General features: G+C 49.7%; 1 protein-coding gene and 1 long non-coding RNA gene across 2 annotated transcripts in view; one reads left to right on the plus strand and one right to left on the minus strand.

Annotated features, from left to right (window-relative positions):
* LOC137207653 (uncharacterized) overlaps positions 1–9,264 on the minus strand; it is a 33,912-nt gene extending 24,648 nt beyond the window's left edge. Inside the window, exon 1 of the long non-coding RNA XR_010935198.1 lies at positions 9,105–9,264. This is a non-coding gene — a long non-coding RNA (uncharacterized lncRNA). The remainder of the gene's footprint in view (positions 1–9,104) is intronic.
* A 1-nt stretch (position 9,265) lies between these two features.
* Positions 9,266–16,171, plus strand: SRXN1 (sulfiredoxin 1). Its single transcript, XM_067707732.1, has 2 exons — positions 9,266–9,613; positions 13,835–16,171. Exons 1-2 carry the CDS (start codon positions 9,404–9,406, stop codon positions 14,036–14,038), a joined length of 414 nt encoding a protein of 137 aa, XP_067563833.1. The 5' UTR covers positions 9,266–9,403; the 3' UTR covers positions 14,039–16,171.
* Positions 16,172–16,878: the final 707 nt, after the last annotated feature.

A 16,878-nucleotide genomic window follows, 5' to 3' on the forward strand; every position in this document is an offset into this window, starting at 1 on the left:
GACTTTGGTTCAGCAGGCAACATTGTCCCAAAACAATGAGCTGCCCCTAGAGCCTGTGAGCTACCTGTCACCAAAACTGTTCAGGAAGACAGTGGACAATCAGTCCATCCTCCTTGCCAGTGGGCTTGGTGATCTTTCAAAATACAAATCCTGCCTTTGCCTTACTAAAAACTTCCCTGGGGACTACTAGCACCATGCCACTTAACTCCAACCCCCAGCACAGACCCACGGGGTGGGGGGAGGGGGCTGTGTGCTTTGAGGGCCCGATGCCAGGCTGGGGGCTTGGGAATGGAACTCCATCTCCCTTCGGTTTTCTTCCTTTTGTAGGCAGTGCACTCAGCATTTTTTTTTTTTTTTTTTTTTTTTTTTTTTGGCCACGCAGCACGGCTTGTGGGATCTTAGTTCCAGACCAGGGATCGAACCCAGATCGAACCTCGACAGCGAGAGCACAGAGTCCTAACCACTGGACTGCCAGGGAATTCCTTGCACTTTTAGAACCTGTCCATCTTTCCTTTCACACACCTCTGGACAGGCTGGCTGCATCCTGAGCTATGTGCCAGGTGTCTCCAGCAATGACAGCAGTGTGGAAATCCCCTACAAAGTTTCCAAAGCAGGTTTGAGGGGCCCAGACACCTGATGCCTTCCATAGCCATCCACCCTCAGTTCTCCGTAGCTACACACTGCCCCTGATTGGCTGTTGTATCAATTACATTTGTTTCAGTTCCAGGGAACAGAACCCACTCTAGATCAACATTTTATAAACATCTAATATGTCATCTTGTGACCTTAAAGGGAACCAGCCCTAGCACGAAGCCCACACAGCCTAGACAGCAGAGCAGAGATGCAAAAGCCTGTGTCCCTGTTACCTGCAGCCCAGAGCACCTCAATTAGCATATCGTCCAATCTGCTTTTCACAGCTCTCTCAAAGGAAGCCCTCCAGGATGCAACTCCGGCTCTCCTCTGCCCTGTCTGGCTGCTCTGTCCAGCATCTTTGCAGCCTCACCTTCCTATGCCCAAGGAAGGAACCCACTTCCTGTTCCTTCTTCTGTCGTGGTTTGTGCTCCTCAGGGTTCTCTCCCAGACTCCTCTTCTCACTGTGTATTCTCATGAGGAAATCTCATCACACCCATGGCTTCAGTTTTCACCCACATGCAGATGACTCGCAAATTTACATTTGTGATAAATGTAATGTAATTTACATTTACATTTTCATTTCTGACCTCCTCTCTGAGCCGCAAATCTGCCTGCAAACCACTGCCACATGGATATCCCAAAAGTACCATAGGCCAGCCCAAGTCTGAAGCCATGATTTGGTTCTCTCCTGCATCTGTCTTCCCTACACTTCCATCCAATCCATCAGGTTCTGTTTATTTTTCCTCTTCGTCTTCTCAGTCTCCACCCTAGTCCATAGCTACCATCAATCATCTCTTACCTGAACAACTGGACCAGCCTTCTCACTGGTCTCTCTGGATCCATTCTACCTCCACCACTTCCCTCCCTCTCTCCACAGTGACCACAGGGATCTTTTAAAAAATGCAGATCTGATCATGTAACTCCCATTCCCCTTCCCTGTTTGAATGCTTCAATGACTTCCTACTGTGGGGGGGGGGCGCGGGCGGAGAGGAACCAGCTTTCAAAGACCTACCTGATCTCTTTCCATCACTCCAGCTGAACCTTCAGCCATGAGCCCCTTTGCTCTTTGAGTTCCAGCCACCTCTGTTTAGCAATTTTGCTCCCTCCTACCACAGGGGCTTTGCATAAGCTGTTCTCACCACCAGTAACATACTCCATTTGCACTGCCATTACCACCACTGTTGACTAGTTATTGCCTTTTCATCCTTCATCTCTCAGCTGGATGATCACTTCCCCAAGGACCACATGATCTTGGTTCACAGCACTTACCGTCAATGCACACTTTCCCTTTAATCAGTGTGATTATTTGGTTATTCTCTGCCTCCCCCATTAGATTAAAGCTTCATGAGAAAGAGACTGACAGTGTCTTTTGCTTATCATTAAATTTCCTGGATCTAGTGCAGTACCTAGCCAATAGCTGATAACCAGTAATTATTTTTTTAATGAACTACACACATTTAAGTCATAATAACGGTGGCTTATTCCTAAAAAAAAAGTCTTTGTCCCTCATAGCCATAGATGATTGGTTCAGATGTGAGCATCTGACTAGAACTTGGAAATTTCCTCTCTCCCTCTCTGAGTCATAAGACCTGTAACTTGAGAGCTGTGGCTCAGATTGCTAGCTACTTATCAGCATACATTCTCTCCCTCCTTATAAGAGAACTCCATTGTTAGCTGAGCACATTGCCACATTGAACGAAGACTACATATCCCAGCTGCCCTTGCAGCCAGTGGTGGCCATGTGACCAAATTCTGGTCAATGACATGCAAGGGAAAGTGTTATGTGGAACTTCTGAGACAGCGCCCTAAAAAGGAGGGGGTTATATCTTTGCCTTTCCATTTCTCCACCTTCTTCCAGGCTGGCACTTCAGCAGCAGTCCTGAACCAGGAGGTGATGCTGAGAATAAACACCTTACTGTAAAATGATGGAGTTGACAGAAAGGGCCTGTGCCCCTAGTGACGGTGGAGCAGTCACCCCAGCCCTGGACTTCCTACTTCCAGCTTCTCTTTCATGAGAGGAAACACATTAGGGTGTTTTAAGCCTCTCTTGTCAGGCTTCTCTTACTAAAAGCCAAATATAATCCCTGTTGACAGCCACGTTCCTGTTATGGGGAGGTAGTCCCTTCGCCAAGCAACAGAAAGAAGTCTCTGAACCCACTTTCCCCTGAGGCCCAGCTTCACCCCACAGTCAAGGGCATAACCAAGTGTTCCATTTTCATTAAGCTAATTCACGTTGGCTTTCTTCACCTGCAAGCAAGGGTCTGGGCAAATACACTGAGACTAGTCTAGAAGTGCAAACACAGAGAGACCTTCGAGATCTATTATTAATTTAAAATGTAATCAAACAGCTCATATTTACTGAGCACTTACTGTGTGCTGGGCACTGTTCTAAGGACTTTACCTACATCACCTCTTTTCATTCTCTCAACAACTCTACAAATTAGGTGCCATTATGATGGCCATTTTGAAGGTTAAGAACCCAAGGCACAGACAGGTGCCTGGCCCAAGGTCACATGTCTAATAAGATGTGTGTAATTTTATTTTATTTTATTTTATATTTTATTTTTTGCGGTACGCAGGCCTCTCACTGTTGTGGCCTCTCCCGTTGCGGAGCACAGCCTCCAGACGCACAGGCTCAGCAGCCATGGCTCACGGGCCTAGCCGCTCGGCGGCATGTAGGATCTTCCTGGACCGGGGCACGAACCCGTGTCCCCTGCATCGGCAGGCGGACTCTCAACCACTGCGCCACCAGGGAAGCCCGTAATTTTAACCCAGGCAAGGTGCAGAACTACTGGGGATGACCCATGAAATTCCCCCTTTGCCTTAGTTTTGGCTCCCCGGTAGCAAAGGCTTGAGTGCAAGTGGATTATTTCGGAGGTGATTCCAGGAAGCAAGCTTGAGGGGGCAAGAAGAATGAGACAGAGGGTGTGCCAGGGGGGTTGTTGCTGGAGCAATGGGGCTGCATACTGCTATTCTCTGAGGAGGGTCCAGAAAGGTCCAAACGGTCTGGCACGCTTCTCACAATTTTCCACCTATGACAATGGAAGACTGGCTCTTATTCACCAGCTCCTGTCCCCATCAGCCAACACCCCTGGGAGACTCCCACAGGGATGGAAAATATGGAAGACACTGCAAGCTTGAGCTGGGAAGCCAGCGGTGCTAGGTGAGTCTGGGTTTGCATGGACCTTCCCACCACAACTTCAGTTGAAATCAAAGGTGGGCCAAGGGGCTGTGCCACTGACACCCAGGTCTTTGCTCTGCCCTTTCCTCATCGACAAAGCTCACATTTGTTCAGACATCCACCCATCACTTAACCCATTCGGGGCCTCAAAGGAGGCTGACCCCAGGGGTGTGGCTGACCGGTCTCCTCCAAGCCAATCACAGTCATCCCAGGGGAAGACAGGTTCCAGCACCCATACTTAAGCATCTCGGAACATGGTGTGTTCCTAGAGAATATTATTAATCCTGGGTAGTCATGTGATTCGAGCTAGCTCAGTCAGACCAAAGAGAAAAGCTTTAATTCCATCTCGCTATGGGAAAGTTTCCCTCTCTCTTCTCCTGGATGTGAACTGCTATAGACTGAATGTTTATGTCCCCCTAAAATTCATAGGTTGAAGACTAATATCCAACGTGATGGCATTTGGAGGTAGGACTTTGGGGAGGTGATTAGGTCATAAGGATGGAGCTCTCATGAATAGGATCAGTGCCCTTATAAGAAGAGACCCCAGAGAGCTCTCTCACCCCTTCCACTGTGTGAGAACACAGCAAGAGGATGGCCATCTATGAACCATGAAGTGGGCTCTCTCCAGATACCAAATCCGCCAGCACCTTGATCTCAGACTTCCAGCCTGTAGAATTGTGATAAATAAATGTTTGTTGTTTAAGCCAGCCAGTCTAAGGTATTTTGTTATAGCAGCCTGAGCTGACTGACAGGAACAAAGAAGGAGGCTGCCCCAGTTGGCACTGGCAGTCATCTTGTGATTATGACGAGAAGCAGTTAAAGTGTGAAGCCACCTCAAGACCCCAAGGAGAAACTCAGCAGGTACCAAAGCTGCAGAAGAAAAAGGCAAACTTTCTGCATAAAATAAGAACAGGAACTTAGTGATTGGTAGAGGGGAAGAAGAGGAGATGGAGGAGAAAACAGAAAGTGAGAATGGGACCAAGCAACATGGCAGAATTCTGTAAGCCAAGCTGTAGAAACGGACAAGAGCATTTTAGGGGTAGAGAAATATAAGATTTAATGCTCCTTTTGTGGCACAGAAATCCTTTCCTCTTTCCAAACACTCAGGGAAGTCCTCTGCATACCTGATTACCTGATGTATAAGATTCTTTGTCTAAAATGAAAGGGAAGGGGAAGAGTAGGGAGCCCAGGAGCAGAACGGGGAGAGCAGGTAACTAGGGCCTTTGGTTGCAAACCACAAACATGGACTCTGGCTCGTTTGGACAGAAAAGGCATTTATCGATGTCCTGCCCCTTATTCCCTCGGGCCACCTCTGAAGCAGGAAGCTTCCTCCGGGTCCTCAGGTGCTTGCTCAGTCCGAGTATAGAGCAGCCCATAAATGGCAAAGGCTTAACATCCTGAGGCCACCCTCAACCAGTGAGGGACAGGAGTCAGTGGATCAGCCCCCCTGTCAGTCAGAGGGATGATTCTGATGCATGATGCTTCCTCTCAGAGTCTCCAGCAAGAGTAAGCCCCACTTAACCACCATGTTAACCTGCTCATCAGAATCCCCTGTATTGGCATTTCTCCCTTCCCCAGTCCTTCCTGGGATCACTTCCTACAGCAGACTGTCTTCCAAAGGTGGTCACAACAATATCTCCCTTGTGGAAACAAGCTTTTAGAACCGTGCTACTCCTCCCATCAAGAGATGGAATCTCTGTACCTTCCCTTGAGCCTGGTGGGGGGGAGTGGTGGTGTTGTGACAGCCCCCACAAACAGAATGCCACAGAAATGATGCCAATATGACTTCCAAGACTAGACTGGAAAAGGCCATGAAGCTTCTGCCAGGTTCTCTTGTGACACTCATTCTTGGAAGCCAGCTGCCATGCTATGAGCAAGCCCAGGGCACATGGAGAGGCCCCGTGGAGGTGTTCTGGCTGATAGGCAGGATGGTCCAATGCATGTGTAAGCGGAGTCACCTCCAGATGATTCCAGCCCCAGCCATCAAGTCACCCCCAGCTATTGAGTCACCTCCCAGCTGATGGCCCAGACGTTTCAGAGAAGAGACAACCAGTCCCCACTGTGCCCTGTCTGAATAACTGACCCACAGAATCTGTGAGGATAATAAAATGGTTGTTTTATGTCACTACGTTTTGGATCAGTTTATGTTACAGTGATAATAACTAGAGCAGCTCCCAAATATAACTACCCGCACACAAGTCCTAGTCTCAGGGCCTACTTTTAGGAGAATTCAAACTAAAACAAAAGGATATTGTGTAGATCCCAGGATTTCTCCAGCTTCCAGTCCCAGGCTTACATTAGCCTCAGGGGAAGGTACCTCATCTTAATCCCAACACGAGGCTTAAATCTCCATCTCATTGGTTTAGGGACAAATGGGCCGATATAATAGAACCGCTGACTGGGCAGGTCTGCTTTCCCCTCAATTCTCCCCCTCCACGGGGTCTGCCCAAGAACCATACAGGAAAACTAGGTTGTAGCACCCGGCCTTGCCAGTTCTGTTCAGGGATCAGAGGCCATGAACTTCAGGGGAGGGTAAAGCCTCTTGAGCACAGAGGTGGATGCCAGTTAAGCTACGCCAATCAGGGTAATTCCACTCCCCTTGCCAGGGACTGGTTTAGGCATGGAAATGTGATATAATCCTGCCAATGAGACATGAGGAAAAACCTCCTGGGCAGGGGGGTGGGGAGGTAGGGGATGGTTACTAAAGCTTTCTTCACTCTTAAAAAGAGGCACAAAGGGATGTCGATGTCCTAACTTCCACCTTTGAAAGCTGTTGTATGTGATGCCTGGAGCTACAGCTACCATCTTGGGACCATGAGAGGCAAGGCTGAGGATAAAAACCAGAATAGGGAGGATGATGGTACAAAAAGCTGGAAAGAACCTGACATTGTTCAACTACCTCTTCACCAACCTTGGATATGTCTACCTCCAGACATCTTAATTATGTGAAAATACAAGTCTTCTTAACGCTTAAGCCATTTTGAGTTGAATCATAGGTCTCTCAATATACAAAATTTGTTGCCAGGAGTGGGGGTCTCACTGGGCATACCATGATGAGAGATTCAGGACAGATCTCCATTTTTCCATCCTAGAAGCTGTTCCCCCTGCCTCTTCTTACTTTCTGAAATTAGGAAGTGGTTCTAAGAGGGACAATTTCCCTCTTGATGAAATTCTCTAATTGTCAATAATTCTGGGACTGAGGTGTGGGTGTTAGCTCTACATCCTGAAACAAAGTATGGTTTAGGTGCTCAGAGGGGTTATACTGTGGAACTGCAGAAAGAGAAAGGTTCAAGTAAAATTCATAACGGCCTCAGCATTCCAAGGTTTGCAAGAGATTAAAAACCCAACATGAATGATCTTCAACAGCAAAATGGGGTATTGCACAATTCACAGAGCACTTATTATGTGCTTCTTCCCAAATCACACTCAACAACTTTACCCCATTTTGCAGAGGCTTCAGAAAGTGTCCGCAACCGACCAGTGCAACAGCCACCCAGCCTGCGCCCAGGGATAACTTCTCTGGTTTTTCTCCAGCTGAGAAGGCGAGTATGCATTCCCCATGCATGTGACAACCAGGGTGAGAAGAACCACCAAACCAGACTTGCCTGTCTTCAGCCAGGTCTGGGGCTGTGCCACCTCCCCGCTTTTGCTCAAGCTGTTTAGCTGGAATATCCCTCCTATCTACCTTTTATTCAGCACGTTTTATATGCCAGGTACCTTTCTAAACACTTTATGTGTTATTCTCATTTACTCTCCCTGGCAATTGAGAGAAGAAACCGAGGCACAAAGAAATTGAGTACCCCACCACACACACACACACACACACACACACGTCACAGAGCTAGTTGGTGATGCAGCCAGGATTTAAATCCATGCCATTCAAGTGACTCCAGATCCTACACCCTAAACCATCACCTGCTTCTTCCCTCTCACTCTCCAGGACCAAGCCATTTTCCAGTGTGAATACCACCCCTCCAGGGAAACTTTCCTGGTGCTCTCAGTCAACACGGCCTCTTCTTCAGCACTCTGGGTGTCTGTAATGAAACCAGTCACCTTACTTTTTTTTTTTTTTGGCCTCACAGCGCAGCATGTAGGATCTTAGTTCCCTGCCCAGGGATCGAACCCACGCCCCTTGCATTGGAACCGCAGAGTCTTAACCACTGGAAGGCCAGGAAAGTACCCCAGTCACCTTCCTTGATTACCACTATGTAAGCACTGATTTACCCCCAACCCTGCCCTCTATCAGCCATTATCTCTGAGTATCCTCACAATCTCCTCACAACCATTTTACAGAAGGCTGATGCTCAGAGAGGTTAAGGAACTTGCCTGAGACCACACAGCTAGTGAGTGGCCAGATGGGATCTGAACCCAGGTCAATCTGTGCCAAAGCCGTAATGTTGCCATAGATGCTGATAAACACCTGAGATTTAAACCAGGAACCTACCTTCCTCTGGCTCCAGAGGACACTGGGTGCTGAACCTGGGCTCAAGGGGATGGAGAGTTTTAAACAGAAGAGTGGGGATGGCAATCAGCATGTTTGACCTAAGTCATCACCACCACCCCTTGCAGCTTTGATGTCCTCATCTGTAAGCAGGTGTTTAGTGGCCTGGGACTCTGAGCTCAGATAATCTGACTTTCATTTTCAGCGGCCCTATCTTGGACAAGTGCTTCAACAATCACACCTACTTCCTAGTGGCACTGTGAGGATACAACGAGACTATTATTGTGGAACTCCAGGGCAGTGCCCACACACTGTCAACATGATTCCAAAACGCTCCTTGTTACAGTTACTTTTGCTGAACCGAGGCAACCAGCCGTGGGTAGAGAGAGCACTCTGGAGCCTGACTGCCTGGATTTGAACCCTGGTTCAGCCACTTACTAGCTCCATGACCTTGGGTAAATCACTTAAAAACCTCACTGTGCCTCAGTTTCCTCATCTGTAAAATGGGAATAATAATCATACCTAGCTTGTAGGGTTGTTTTGAGGTTGAAATAAGTTAATGTACATGCAAAGTGTTTAGAACAGTGCCTGATGCAGCACCAGATTCAGCAGATTCGTAGTATTTCGAATGTCATTGGTGTTATCACCACCTCCACGACTATTACCGCTAGGGATCCAAAGGCTGGGCAGCCAAGAGCCAGGTTTTGCCGACTCACCCTCGCTGGGCAGGTCCAGCCCCCTCCAACCCGTGTCCCCGCCCCCGCCCCCGCCCCCGCCACCCGTGACCCTGAGTTAACCCCGAACTGTGCGCCACCCGCGCCCCTCCCGCCCCACGACCTGCAGACTCACCCTGAGTCAGCCTACCCCGGCGCTTCCACTCCCGGGACGCCGCGCGGCAAAGGGGAGGCGGCGAGGCGCCCCCCAGCGGAGAGCCAGAGCTCCGCACGCGTCCCGCAACGCCGGGAGAGCCGAGCGAAGGTCCCGCAGGGGCGCTCAGGGGTGGGCCAGACCACTGTGGGGCCAGGGGAGAGAGGCGCTGTGCGGCTGCGCCCCCCGCCGCCCGCGCGGAATGGTACGGCCCGGCCGGGGTTAAAGACCTGAGAGTAGGCGACGCGTCCCGAGACCGCGCAGGCGGCGGCGGCTGCGTGATGGGTCTCCGCGCGGGAGGAGCCCTGGGCAGAGCCGGAGCTGGCCGAGGGGCGCCCGAGGGAGCTGGGCAGAGCGGCGGCGCGCAGGGCGGCAGCATCCACTCGGGCTGTATCACCGCGGTGCACAACGTGCCTCTCAGCGTGCTCATCCGGCCGCTGCCTTCTGTGCTGGACCCAGCCAAGGTGCAGAGCCTCGTGGACACGATTCGGGTGAGGCCCCGGGGAAGCCGGCCGCTGGGAGGGCTTCGAAGGAGGGAGGTCGCGCTGGACGCGAGACGGGACTGGTTCAGTCTCAGCCGGAGCACGGCATTTGCTGTGTGACCTTGAGCAAGTGGCTGGGCCTCTCTGGGCCTCTATTTAGTCATTGAGCAGGGAGATTGGAGATGATTAAAATAACGATCCTGATTCCTATATAGTACCTGAAGTGGCCAGGAGCTGTTTTAAGTGCCTGAGCTTTTTCATGCCAACCCTATGAGGTAGATACTACTACTGTTCCTCTTACAGACGAGGAAATGAGACACAGAGGATTCAAGCACCTTGTCCAAGGTCAGGCTCTTTAGAAAGTGGCACAGCCTGTCCCCCGTGCCCAGGTGCATGGCCACCACCTTATCCTGAGATAACCTATGTGGTCTCTTCAGGCAGTGGCAGTGGGATTGGGGGTGTCCTGGCTGCTGGGAGGGCCTTGTTTGAACTGGAACTGGGGAGGACGGAGTCAGCTGCATCACAGAGAGGGTGCTCAAGAAGGCTGGGGTGATCCTGGCAGAAAATTTGGGGGAAGGAGGGGACATGTGTGTCAGGTTAGGCCTGCATGGCATCTTGTCCCCCTCCCCCAGACCCTTGGAAGGTGGCCATGTGTGACCTACCAAATACCTCTACTGCTAGCCCGATTGTCTTTCAGTCCTAGAGTTCACACTGCCTGGAACTGCTTCCCAGGTAGCCACAGGGCTTGCTCCCTCGTTTGGGTCAGGTGCCCACCTCCCGTCAGCCCAGGCCTCTATAGCTCTCCCCCTAACCTGAGGTATTTCTCCTTGAAGCACTTAGGTCCACCTGAGTTATATTCTACATTTGTTTGTGTTTTACTGTCTCTCCTCCCCGTCTCATGAGAACTCCACAGGAGCAGGGATTTTGTCCTGTCTTGACTGTTTCCATAACACTAGCACGGTGCCTGGCTGTCTGTGATGGATCTGGCCAGGGATGCACTCTCCCACTCCTGGGCCTTCGCACAAGCTTTTCCCCTGCCAGTAAAACTCGTTCATCTCTTTACTGTTTCTAACTCCTTCTTGCTCTTCCTGTCAGTGTCAGTGTCTTCCCTGACGGCCCCTGCTGGGTTAGGGGCCTCCTGTGGGCCCCCAGCCACCTGCATGCCCACCAGCATACCTCTGATCCTACTGGCTTGTAATGGCCTCAGACACCTCAGTCTTCCAAGCCAGAACGATATGCTTTGTATTAGTTTTCAATGGCTACTGTAACAAACACCAGAAACGTAGTGGCTTAAAACAAAGACAGATTTTATTATTTTATAGTTCTATAGTTCAGAACCAAAATGGGTCTCGCTAGGCTCAAATCAAGGTATCAGTGGGGCTGCATTCTTTTCCGGAGGCTCTAGGGGAGAATCCATTTCCTTGTCTTTCCCAGCTTCTAGAGGCCGCCCACATTTTCAGCTCATGACCTCTCTCCTCCGTCTTCAAAGCCAGCAACATCAGACTTCCTCTTGTTCCTCTCTCTTCCACCTTTAAGGTCTCTGGTGATTGCATTTGGCCTGTCTGGATAACCCAGGATAATCTCCTCATCTCAAGATCCTTAACTTAATTCCATCTGCAAAGTTCCTATGCCACGTGAGTAACATATTCACAGGCTCCAGGGATTAGGACATGGACATCTTTGGGGGCCGTTATTCTGCCCACCCATCGTCACACCCCTGGTGCCCACCACAAGGCCTGCCTGGCACAGCTGCCTCTCTTTGCTGCTCCACTGCCGGGCAAGCTGTGCTCCACGCCTCACTTGCATCAGCTCCCTGACTTCATTAGCAGCCTGTAGGGTGTCTGTTCCCATCTTGCAGATGAGGAACAATGCCCAGTGTCGAGGGTGCTTGCTTACCACCCCTGCCCACGCTCCCCCCACCCCCCGCCCCACCGCTCTGGGTAGGAGCTGAGATTCAAATTCAGGTGTGCCTGGTTCAAGAGCCCCAGCTTACAATTGCTGGGTCTTACTTCTTGAAAATCATTTCTAGGATAAATGGAATAATGAATCCATCGAAGCAGCCTAATAAGAGACCACCCGAGAGCCCGTGGTGGGAGGTCTCCTAGCAGCTCACGCTTAATCCGGTCTCCCCCTACCCCATCCCTCCCTGCCCCAGCCTTTCCCTATATAGAGGACTACCCATTCTCCATCTAGATGCTCAGGCCCGTAACAGGAAGTCAGCTCATATTCTCCTCCTTCTCTTCTCCTCGCATTCACCCCTCCTCCAGGATCTTCCCCCTAAACATGTCCCAAACCTGGCTACCTCTCCCTGACCCCTCCATGCCTTCACCCAGGACAGCCACTTCTGGTGAATACCTGCTGAGGCCTCGCCTCTGTCTTCCCTGCTTTTGCCTTTGTCCACTTCACCAAGCCTGCTTTCCCAGGACAACTTTCTAGAATGTTCTTCAGATCATGTCACCCTCCCCTGTTTAAAACACTCCAGGGCCTAAGAGGTATAAACTTTCAGTTATAAAGTAAATGAGTCATGGTATGAAATGTACAGTGTGGGGAAGATAGTCAATAACTATGTCGTATCTTCGTGTAGTGACAGAGGATTAACTAGACTTAATCATGGTGATCGTTTTGAAATGTATAGAAATATCCAATCACTGCGTACCAGGAACTAACATAGTATTGTAGGTCAATTATATTTCAAAAACAAATGAACAAACAAACGCTTAGGAAAAGAGACCAGCTTTGTGATTGACTGGGGGGGGGAGGGGGGTAAGGAGAGGGAGAAGTGTATGAAGGTGGTCAAAAGGCACTAACTTCTGGGCTTCCCTGGTGGCGCAGTGGTTGAGAGTCCGCCTGCCGATGCAGGGGACACGGGTTCATGTCCCGGTCCGGGAAGATCCCACATGCCGCGGAGCGGCTGGGCCCGTGAGCCATGGCCGCTGAGCCTGTGCTCCGCAACGGGAGAGGCCACAACAGTGAGAGGCCCGCGTATCGCAAAAAAAAAAAAAGGTACTAACTTCTGTTATAAGATAAATAAGCATTAGGGATGTAATGTACAACATGATAAACATAATGAACACTGCTGTACATTATATATGAAAGTTGTTGCGTTTTCATTGCAAGGAAAACATTTTTTTCCATTTCTTTAGTTTTGTACCTATATGAGATGACGGGTGTTCACTAAACTTACTGTAGTCATCACTTCATGATGTTTGTAAGTCAAATCATTATGTTGTACACCTGAAGCTTATACAGTGCTGTATGTCGATTATATCTCAATAAAACTAGAAGAAAAAAATAAGATAAATAAAACGCTCCAGGGCCTACCCCCTGCTACCTTTCTGACCTCTTCTACTTCTCAGTCCCCCGAGTCCACTCTGATCACACTGGCCTCCTTGCCATTGCCTGCAATACAGTGAGCCTGTTCTGGCCTCAGACCTTTTGCATTTGCTGTTCGCTCTGCGTGGAATGCCCTTCCCACGGCTCATACACAGTGTGTATTATTGATCACGTTCCATGTGCCAGGTGTTGTTTGAAGCAGTTTATGTCTATTAACTCACTAAATCCAACAGTTCTCTGAGGCGGGTGTGTCATCTTCATCCCCATTTGATGGGTCGGGCAACTGAGGCACAAATATGAATTGCCAAAGGTCACAGAGCAAGTAAGTGGCAGACCTGAGATTTGAACCTGGCAGTCAAGCTCTTTCTTTAAATGACTCCACCTCTCTGTCTTCCCCAGGGGACTTCTCTGTGTTCAGGTCTCTGCTCCACTGTCAACTCTGAGAGGCCTTGTGGACCCCCATCCCTGTCATGTCAACCTGCGTTATTGTCTTCATAGCATTTATCACTCCAACATTCACTTCTCCATTCCATCAGCCCCACTAGACCAAAGTCCCATGAAGGCAGGGGCTGTGTCTGTACCTTATTCCCAGAGTCTAGAACAGTGACAGATAATATACATGTGGTCTGATGAATGGTTAACAACCTGGGTGGGGGAGCCCTGATTTGTAGCATCTGCCCACTTCCCTGGTGTAAATACTCTCACTGTGGCTGATTTTCATGCTACCAAGGTTTTGTCAACCAACTCACAGTTGCCTCTGTGTAACAGTTGCCTCTCACAAGCCAGCACGAGCCAGCGTGAGCACCTGGAGGACCTCAGCCCAGGTTAATAAAGTCTGCTTTGCAAACTGTCCGGCACTGTGCCACACTCATTCACCTTGCACCCTCTTCTCTCCAGGAGGATCCAGACAGCGTGCCCCCCATCGACGTCCTCTGGATCAAAGGGGCTCAGGGTGGTGACTACTTCTACTCCTTTGGGGGCTGCCACCGCTATGCAGCCTACCAGCAGCTGCAGCGAGAGACCATCCCTGCCAAGCTTGTCCAGTCCACCCTCTCAGACCTGAGGGTGTACCTGGGTGCTTCCACGCCGGACTTGCAGTAACAGCCTCCTTGGCACCTACCACCACTGCCACGAGCCCAGAAGACGCACCTGGCCTCCAGTGGGCTGAACCATGCGAAGGTGTAGCAGGGGTGCATTCTCTTTGTGCCTGGGGGGCAGGTCTAACTCGAAGCACCCTCTTTCTTAGCTGCAAGACCTTGGACTCATGACTGAACAGTGTGGGAGCCCCACTTCCCACCTCGGGGAAAATGGGTCGTGTGTTTGCTCTTGAGGGATTATTGAAGGGTGAAATGAGAAAGGAGATGGGTTTGGAGAGCCACATGCTGCTGGCTCCAGATTCCCAAGGACAAGGATCCTTTTGCATTTCTGTCTCTATATATCATATCGTGTGAATACATTCATCTGCAAGTAAAGGAAAGCCTAGGTTCCAGTGGCTTAAACACAGAGAAGTTTGTTTTTCCACATAGCATGAATTCTGGAGACAGTTGGCTAATGGTATTGGTTTAACAACTCAGCAAAGTTATGGCACATGTCTCGGTGATCCTTTTGGCTTTTCCCACATTGCACGTCACTTCATGGTCACAGGATGGCTGCTGTACCTCCAGCAATCATGACTGTGTTCAAGGAAGAACAGAGTTGGGGAGGAAGAAGGGCCCAGCCAGCTGGACCTGTCAACTTCTATCATAAAGTCAGGCCTTTTTCAGAGGCCTGTTTCCTGCTCTCTTCCCCTGTGTATTTCTACTTAGGTCTCCTTGGCCCAAACCAGGTACAGTTGCCACCCCTAGCTGCAAAGAAAGCTAAGACGGCAGGAACACAGCTGTCACAGTTTAGTAAATCAATCATATCCCATCTCCTAGAACCGGCACACTGCCTCCTAAATAATATTGGAATCCCATTAGCAAGAGAGAAGTGAGGAATTGTGTATCAATTAGCCGTTGCTGTGCAACAAACCATTCCAGAACTTGGCAGCTAAAAACAAGTTGTTTATTTGCCTAAAATTCTTTGGGTTGGCAATTTGGGCTGGGCTCATCTGGGCAGTTCTGCTGATCTTGCTTGGGGTCACTCATGGGGTTGTAAGCAATCAGCTGTCACCCCAGATGGGGCTGGATGGTCTCGGATAGCCTGACTCACTTGTCTGGCAGTAGGTAGGTTATTGGCTGGGTGACTTGGTTCTCCTCCATGTGTCCCCTCCAGCAGGTTAGTTCAGGCTTATTTTCATGATATCATCAGGGCTCAAAGAGAGAGGGAGAGGGAGGGAGGTGTGTGTGTGTGTGGAGGGAGGGTAAGAGGAAGGGGGAGAGAAAGGAGAAGCTCCAAGGCTTTTTTGAGTTTTAGGTCAGAATTGGTACAACGTCACTTCTGCTAAGTCCTTCTGGTCAGAGCAAATCAAAAGTTTGGCTTAGATTCAAGGGCTGGGGAAACAGACTACACCTCTGGGAGAAACTACAAAGGATTCGTGGCATTTTTCTCCACCTATCACAGATGACTTTGGATAAGCAAATAACAGTGTTTCTTTCTCACTGTTCCTTTCTCTCTTGTACAGATCCTTGCTCTGTCCAGGCTGAGGTCACTAAGACACTAGACACTGTCCTGGCCCTGCAGAGGGAAGGAAGTGATGGGGCAGTGGGTGGTCTCTCCCAGGGCTGGGCCCACTCTAGGAGGGGCATCTCTCATCATCTGTACTGGTGGGTTAGGGGGAATGGGTAGGCCAGGTGGGACGTTCCAAAGGGACTTCTGAAATCCAGAGTCCTGGGGGGAAGGGAAGAGATAGAGGAAGGGTGCAGAGTGAGGCGGGCCTTGCTCTCACTGCCCTGCTAAGGGAACTAGGTCACTTGCTGTTTTCAAGCTTCAGTTTCTCCTGCTCAGTAATAAAGACAACAGCTTTCCCACCCATTCTCTGTCCCAGGGAAAGATGACTGAGATGACCAATAGAATTTAAAAGGTATGTAGTCATAAATGCAGTGTGATATCCTGGATTGGATCTTGAAAAAACAACAACAAAAGGACCTTAATGGAAAAACTGGAAATCTGAATGAGGTCTGGATTTTAGATAATTTTACGAATGTTGACATTGGGGTAGGCTGGGTGCAGAGTGTATGGGAACTATCTGTACTATATTTGCAACTTTTCTGTAAATTGAAAATCATTCCCAAATAAAAGTTTATTTAATAAAAAGGGAGGCATAATTGCTTTAGACCAATGGTTCAGGTTCTCAAACGGGTTTGCTAAGCACAGATGGCTGGACCATACCCCCAGAGTTGCTGATTCAAAAGTTCTGGGATGGAGCCTGAGAATTTGCTTTCCTGCCAAATTCCCAGGTGGTGCTGATGCTGCTGTTCAGGGACCACAAGGTGAGAACCACTGATCTAGATGGCATCAATTATTTTCAAATACGGTGACAGCCCCCTTCACCTCCAATGGAGAAGAAAGAGCTGGGTCCCATGAGATCCTCATTCTGGAACCAGCTTGTGCACCAATTCCATATGAAATTGGACAGGCCCTTCCCTGGCGCTTTTTCCAAGCTGTCTAATGGACTTTACCCCTGAGGTTTGTAGTGAGAGTGAGGAAGCTGAGGGCATGCTTTGTAAGCCGCTGTCATGAGGTGCCACTGTTTCATGTAAGACACCTGCACCCACTGAGGTAGAGTAGCACAGTGGTTACCCCTTCTTGAAAGGACTTTCCCTTCATACAGATAAGGCCCAAGGAGGCAGCGCTAGGCATACTGCTAGGCACTGGGAGGAGGCTGCACAACACACTTGGAGCGGGAGGGATTGTCGTTCTTGAGGAAGAGGAACTGGGTTTTGAAGGGTGAAACCTGCTGGTTGCTCTCCGTGGAGGCTGAGAGCTGCATTTCCCACTTAGGCCAGCAGGTGGTGCTGCTT

The sequence above is a fragment of the Pseudorca crassidens genome, chromosome 15, assembly GCF_039906515.1.
Source record: "Pseudorca crassidens isolate mPseCra1 chromosome 15, mPseCra1.hap1, whole genome shotgun sequence".
NCBI lineage: Eukaryota > Metazoa > Chordata > Mammalia > Artiodactyla > Delphinidae > Pseudorca > Pseudorca crassidens.